This window comes from Rutidosis leptorrhynchoides, chromosome 2 (genome assembly GCF_046630445.1).
Source record: "Rutidosis leptorrhynchoides isolate AG116_Rl617_1_P2 chromosome 2, CSIRO_AGI_Rlap_v1, whole genome shotgun sequence".
NCBI lineage: Eukaryota > Viridiplantae > Streptophyta > Magnoliopsida > Asterales > Asteraceae > Rutidosis > Rutidosis leptorrhynchoides.
Window position 1 is genome coordinate 412,178,899 of NC_092334.1, and position 7,873 is coordinate 412,186,771.

The window sequence follows — 7,873 nt, forward strand, 5'->3', positions numbered from 1 at the left end:
GACAAGTGACTGAACTGTGAAATTTGGTGACCCAGGGGGTCTATTTATAGGCGTAAAATGTTCAAAATTCTCGGGAACACGTGTCATATGCTGATTAATTTGATTATGTGAAATATCCGCAACCGACTTAGACTTGGGCTGACGTGGTTGTGTGTCGCTCACGCGCCTATTCAAGGGCTTAAGCACAGAAGCTGCCTTCAGGGCTTACGCATGACGCTGGGCAGCCTGGCTGATCGCTGAACGGCTATTAACAAAAACTGCTATTATTGCTATCTTTCATGCCTTTCGAGCCTTTCTTTTATGTAAACATGATGCTTATATGCGTGTATCCACTAGGATACACCATTACCCGCAATCACAACCGCCCCCGAGCATAAATTTAACCATTCAATATTAGCCAAAACCCGATCAATTCTAGACATTTTCCCATCGAGCCAATCCCATGTAAACATCTCATTTTGAATATTTTGATCAATGAGGTTTGCCTTTAAAATAAAATCATTGAAGTTAGCCATGTTTACATAATACAACTCTTCCCTCAGTCTTTCATTTGGCAAAAGAGTTGAGTTAAAGTCTCCTACCACACAAGTTGGACCATTCCAATTAAGTATCATCTTAGTGATATGATACCAAATTTCTTTTTTTTCATTTTCATTTTGTGGAGCATAAACATTAATAATTAAAACATCAATGTTAGAAGGAATAAAAGTAAACATAGTGGCCAACCAATTTTGTGCTTGAAATTATCCTTTAATTTGAGGAAATCTTCCCTCCAACATGACACTAAACCACCCGAACGTCCTCGTCCTCGAGAAGACACTTGCACCCCATTAAATTCAACACCTTTCCATACTTCTCTAAGCACACAAGGAGATACGTTTTCTACCATCTTCTTTTGAATGGCTATAAATTGAATTTGAAATTTGTTTATTAAACTTCCTACTCTTCTCCCTTTATCTTTGTTTCCAAGCTCCCTAATGTTCTATGTGGCAATGTTCATTGCTTTGATTCGCTGGGTCTTTCGTTACTAACCTACATACCCTCAAGAAAGTTCCCAAACACCTCCTTTTCTTTAGGAATTTTCTTAGGGTTTAAAATTTTGCCAATTACTTTAGTTGGTTTTCTTGCAAACCCCATTGAAGCTCCCTCTTGATCTGAATCAACATTTTCATTGTGCACAATCTCGGTCGAGTCTGAAACAACCTCTTCATTAAGCTCTCTAGCTTTGGATTTTTTTTCTTTTTATTAGCTTTAAAAGGACTTCTATGAGACTTATCCTTTACTTCATTTTTTGCTAAAGCTTTAGACTTAAGTGAGTTCTTTTTGTATTGAGCACAAGATGATCTACAATCCAAAGTAGGACATTTATGTAGAGCGACTATGCTAGGTGTAGGCTTGTAGCCTGTATGATTTTATTTTTATTGCCTTTTTTCCCACAAAATGATAAAAGCAGCAGGATATAATTGACAATATAACATATCATTTAAGCATAAACATTATCATTATTACCATAAAAGGTTATACACTCTACTAGATGAGCAAAAGAAGAACCAGCAAAAAAAAACAATAGGTTTTTCAAATCCCACAAATTCTCAAAAGGGTTATAAACATTTTACAAAAGTTATGTCTAAAGAAACCTACGAGGAACATATTCGTTAATCCTAAGCGGAAAACTGTAAAACTCTTCGTTTCGACCATCTCCTTTCTTTTTCTGGAACGGGGCCCACCATGGTATCCCTCTATCGGGTCGTGAATTGTGTGCGTCTAGTGTATTGTCCAGTATCATACCAACTATCAACGCCACCATAGGAGCCGAACCAAATATGGTGTTTAGTATATCATCAAACTGTAAATACATCAGTTTATGTTAAGTAAAATAATCGACATAAATGTTTAAAAGATTTTTAAGATAACGTTTGCATGTGGTTTTTTTGATACTTACCCATCCAGCACCAGAGTGTACAGGACCATGGCCCGTCGACCCATTTGTGTTGCTGACAAAATACTGAGATACTGATAATCCAAGAAATAGTGATAACCCCATTACGTAGATGTTCCTCAATGAGTTAACGTTGGTGAACTGAATAAATGTAATGCCAACGGAAGCTGTTGAAAGACGAAAACGTCAATAAGAATATTGCAACTTTTGTTTAAAAAAAAAAGGATACTGAAAAAAGGGTTGTGAAAAACTTACCAACAAGAGCATACAAGACACAGTAAATGGCTGCAAATATTGGAAGAGGGATCGATGCGAAGAAAGCTCCGAATTTCCCTGGTGAGATCCGTAGGATTTTCAAGTGGTCATAATATGGGCGGATCAAGTCATTTTATAAATTTACCGATCAAGTACAGCAATGATAGTATTGCAAAAGTTGCACAAAATAGTTTTTGCAAAGGTGTTGATCGGGAGGGACACCAAAACCCTGTGTTTCCTATAAAATCCACCCCGTAAGAATCAGATGTCTGTAAAATACCTCGACCGAATACCCCTTACGTGGATGAAAACGAGACTAATCCCACTGTGGCAGGAGGTGCAAATCCTTAACACGAATGGTGCAGAACCCGCGCCCACGTTGAAAAAAAGTTTCTACATAGCGGGTCCCATCTTCTAAGGCAACGGGTACCATCCACGTCGAAACGCGATGGTTACAAAATGGTTTTTTGTTTTCCTCCATTTTTGAAAAAGTTGATTTAACTAACATTTTTCTTTCTTACTTCTCTGGCCCGTTGGATATAAAATTGAACCCAGCATGACCCGTTCAAAAATCAACCTCTACTGAGATATGAGAACTACAAAAAAATGTTGCTGAATAAAAAATACATACCGAATATAGAGAAGAAGAACATAAAGATGGTTGATATTTGAACCACTCTTCGACTCCCCACGTGTGTTAGAGCAAGTAGTCCAACGTTTTCACTGGATTTGAAATTAAAATAAAAATAAAAAATGAATCATTAGTTTAGCGTGTTGATAAATTAGCATCTTGGAGATTTGGAAAATAAGACGAGGTCTTACACCGATGCATTTGTGCCAACAATTGACCCAAATATCCCATCAAGCAGCTGCCCAACACCCTGCAAAAAAACATGCACCAAGTAACGAACGGGTCAAGAGACAAAGGATAACGAACGGGTCAAGAGACAAAAGTTAACGAACGGGTCTGAACCTGTAGACCGATGCTTCGGCTGAGGACATGTGCTGGAGGAGGTGTAGCACCGGCGAAACGTGATGCGGCAATAAATGTTCCAGTTGACTATAGAATTAGTGAAAAACCAAATTTAATCTGTACAAACTTAACATACTTTTAGGAAAAAACAAATAATGCAAGAACAAACCTCAACAGTTGTAACTAGAGCAGCTCCCATCATTCCAAAAACATGGCTTGCTCTGAATATAGGTGTACCCCATTGAAACGGATATGGGATCTTAATCCTACATATGATTAACACAAGTCTATTGAAGTCAAAAGGGGTCAACATATTGACTTTATGACTATATGAAATGAGAAATTAAAATTGCTGTAAATGTTTTTATGGAAAGCTAAAGTTTACCATGGAGCAGAGGACATCAAGAAAGAACGATCTGTCCTGCAACTTTGTTTAGTTGCGTTCCCGACATTGTTATAAGCACCGGCTGCTGTGAGGATGGCTGCAAAAGCCCACACGAGCCCAATGCAGACAAGCAATGCAAATCGCTCAAGAACTGAATGTGCGGCCGGATGGAGACGTTTCATGTACTACACATAATAGAATAAGGCCAGACAAAAAGTCAACTTCTGACCAACGTTGACTGACTTTTCTTGCCATTGACTTGACTTTTAGCGTTGACCGACTAATTAGACGTTTTTGGGAGAAACGGGATGGGCTAGTCACCAAACCGCCACAACAGCCGTTTGCAACCATGCTTAAACATACTACATGTGTTTACTCCATATCTCAAATTGATAAAGTTTATGCTTCTTTCAGTTCATATATACAATACCTGTTGAAGGACAACCAAAAACACGAGCATAGGCAGGCCTAACTCAACGCACGTCGCTAGCTGTACATAGTAAACAAAATGTAATTAGTTTCGTTTTTTATTTTCAAAAAATAAGAAACTTGTGGGTACGGAAGATCTACAAAAAAACAAAAATAAAAAATAAAATAAAAAAACTATTTTACCCGTGGAAAACCCCTTCCAAATAATCCAAGACCAACTAAACAAACATACGGAACAACAATAAGCGGAGTAAAAAACCTGCAAGTAAAAAATAATAAAAATTAAGAAATTTAGCACTATATAAGTACAAAAAAGGTTTATTAGAAATAGCTATATTACATTGTGAATTCTCCCCATGCCCTGCTAAATCCAAGTAGCATATTGACGAATGACGAAATTATCAGTGATCCTTGTATAGCCCTCATAGTGTGTAGAAATCTCTATCATTCAAACATAAAATTACCAACCGTTAATGAAATATTATTTGTAAACTTTGAATTATTCTATGTAATTAAATGAAACATAAGTATATACTTGATGTTCAGATGAGAAATCTTCATCTCTGAAATCATTTATGATTGATAATACTGCTAACATATAAGCAAAAGAGGGTCCCATGACAGTAGGAAGCCTTGTACCGAGCAACGCTTGTACAAGCGTATTTAATCCCGACATGAACAGTAACGCTTGAATGACACGCGCCTTATCACCCTGTACACATCAGCAAACTCACAAACTTCAGTCACATTATTACGAGTGTTAACAGAGTTTAAACGAAAGATCATGTATAACTCACCGGGCCACCACCCATTTGAGGAACGAGAATTGAAGCGATCATAACTATGCTTCCGAGCATTACGATGTAGTGTTGGAATGCTAGTACAGCAGTCTGGGCTGCGTAAGTTTAATTAATTTTCTAATTAATAATTTAATTATTGCGAGAATAAAAAAGCAAAATTAAATAGTTAATATGTGCAGAACAATAGATTGCCAGTATACATAGTTTGTTTAAATTTTATTTGTAATTTGTGAAATTTTAAAACAATTGTAACAAAATTTGTGTTACAAGATGGGAAAGATCATGTACCATAAAACCTAACCACCAATATCATCATGTATAATTTAAATTTCAATTTTATTACTAGCTTTTTGACATATTTAGCTTATATACAAAATTTTGCCATCAATTTGAAGTTGAAAGTTAGTTTGGATTGACCTAAGAGTCAAACTGGTCAACATCAACAGTATCTTTCCCTATTCTTATTTAACACAAAAGTACCCATAAATTCTGAATTCCACTGAAGATTCTAGTCTACTACAATCTCTAGCCATGGATAAATAAAACTTGCAAATTAAATTTTTTTAGCAAGATTCACTTACTTTTAACTAATATTGAAGTTTATTCTTGTCTATTTTATATTTTATGCTATACTATACTAATACTAATAATAATAAATAAAGGAAACTAAAAGGTTTCTTAAAAGATATAAAAGGGTTCACAAAAAAAGCATACTTTTCAAATACAAAATGAATAAAAATCAATTTTTTTAAGTACTTTTGCAGGGGTACTCAACTTTCCAATGGTTATAATCCTATTTTAAATCTTTTTAATTAAAAATATATATATGAAACAATAAAGATTCAAGATTTATTAGTTAAAGATAAAGAAAGCCAAACCCCATGAAGGATTAGAATGGATGCAGTAGTTAAGAGCTGAAAGTTGTTCAGCTGGAGGATATGAAGGTCCTTTGGCGGCACCAAGTGGTTGCTGAACGGTGGCAGGTGGTGGCGGTGGTGCCGGAGCTGCTGGTTGTCCATTTTCCACCATAATTATTTTATCAAAATCTAGTCTATTATAGTTTTATACCCTTTTTGTTCCTGATTAAATTATGAGATAAATACAAACTACAAATAGTAATAGTAGTGATAAAATGAAATATGAAATTGAAATTCTTGAAATTAATAATAAAAATGAAAATGAATCTTGAAAAGAGACAACGAAGTAATTGTAGTTTGAATTGTTTAAAGGTTTCTTGGAAAGAAGAAATGTGAGTAGTAAACTATAAGTAAATGAGGAAAACCAGATCTTTAGCATGTTAAAAAATTAAAGTATAATCTCTTGTTAAAAAATAAAATTAAAATAATAGTTCTTGTCATAGTTAAAAAAAAGAAAAGGGTAGTGTCTAGTCTAGACGTAAACGCATGGCCATATGTCCTTGATGTTTCTATATTAATTGGGCATGGATACGCGTACATATTTATTACGAGTATTTTTATTTTCCCTTTCCAGATGTTCACGCATTTTCGTCATCAATTACAAATCTGCAAGTCTTTTATCGGCAGCGCAGCGTCAAACACACCCTCATCAAATGTTGACCGTTTCTGACGTCCCTGAGGTCATTAGTGGGGCGTCAAATTTTGACGGATAGGGGCATCAGTGAGTAGTAGTGTGACGGACATGAAAAAGGGTTAAATGACATGTGTCGAATTCTGATTGGTGCAGACAATATATTTATTGTCAACGGATAATATTCGTTTTTTTCACCTTTTTTAATCTATTAATTTATTTATTCTATATAAACTCATTTAACTTATCATGTTTTACACATCAAACTACTTATTTTTCTCTACTTTTACATTTTATAATATGTATTCGTGTTTACGTTGTTCAAATTCCGATTCAGAGGATTTGCGAATTGTTCAACTTATCCAACAATTAGAAGATGATGAGCCCGAAGTCGAGTTTGTGTTGTGTATTCCAAGAGTTCACATTTTAGAGATCGTGAGGAGGTCGCGCGATGATTGTGGAACGATTATTTTTGTGAGACGCCAAAGTACAGTAAATTTAAAAGGCGCTTTCGTATGCGAATACAATTATTCCTGCGAATAGTGCAAGGTATAACTAATTTCTCTAGTAATGATATTCCAGAGTATTTTAGTTGTTTTAAGGAAAGTGTTGATGTTATCGGTATGCCTACTTTTACTATTTTAAAAAAATGTACTTCGGGATACGCCAACTGGCGTATGGAGCCACTCCCGATATGTGGGACGAATATTTACAAATGAGCGAGTCATCATCAATACTATGTTTAGACAACTTTTTGTATATGTGACCACTTGATATGTGAAATCGTACCTTAAAATAACTATCAAAAAACTTAACAATTATCACATAAATACAGGCAACTACAACCCGATCATGCAGTAACTAATAAGTAAATTGACCAGTTCGTTCCACAGAGAACAGTTTAATCAAGACTTTAAAACTAGTAATCATCCTAAGAGTTTAATAAAAAGAGGTTGAATTTGTGACAACCCGGAAATTTCCAACCAAATTTAAACTTTAATCTTTATATGTTTCCGACACGATAAGCAATATCTGTTAAGTTAAATTGCAAGAATTTTAAACTATGTTCATACATTCATTCAACCTCGACCATGTTCCAACGATTCACGAACCATTAAACGAATATGATTATATATGTATATGTGTGTATATATATATTATAACTTGAAACGTAAATAAAATATTAGATTAAATACTTTATATGATTGTATCTGTTTCAAAATATTTATCAATAGAATTAGAAGATAAGATCAAATGATTGAATTATCAGATATATTGAATTATGATTGTAAGTCTCTGTTGAAAGGCCCACGTTGATTTGAGAAATCTTTCCGTTTTAATAATATTCGGAAAATGGTAAAGTGATTTATAAATAAGAACAAATTGTCAATCATTGAGAACTAGACAAAGGATGGTGGAAGATTGAATCTCATAAAGACTCGATTGATCTATTTAGTTTCAAACGTACAAAAACGTTTTCAGTTTAAAAAGAACTTTATTATTAAAACGTATATAACTTTTATAAATATCTAGAACCACTTTTG

General features: G+C 34.6%; 1 protein-coding gene across 1 annotated transcript; it reads right to left on the minus strand.

Moving 5' to 3' along the window:
- Window positions 1–1,531: 1,531 nt before the first annotated feature.
- Window positions 1,532–6,031, minus strand: LOC139892303 (nucleobase-ascorbate transporter 3-like). The gene is made up of 14 exons (XM_071875361.1): window positions 5,660–6,031; window positions 4,779–4,876; window positions 4,517–4,693; window positions 4,322–4,422; window positions 4,165–4,240; window positions 3,983–4,042; window positions 3,553–3,737; window positions 3,337–3,433; window positions 3,168–3,254; window positions 3,017–3,075; window positions 2,826–2,917; window positions 2,195–2,272; window positions 1,943–2,106; window positions 1,532–1,846 (listed from the first exon to the last, which is right to left on the minus strand). The coding sequence occupies exons 1-14, from the start codon at window positions 5,808–5,810 to the stop codon at window positions 1,628–1,630; spliced, it is 1,644 nt and encodes a 547-aa protein (XP_071731462.1). The 5' UTR covers window positions 5,811–6,031; the 3' UTR covers window positions 1,532–1,627.
- Between the last annotated feature and the right edge of the window lie 1,842 nt (window positions 6,032–7,873).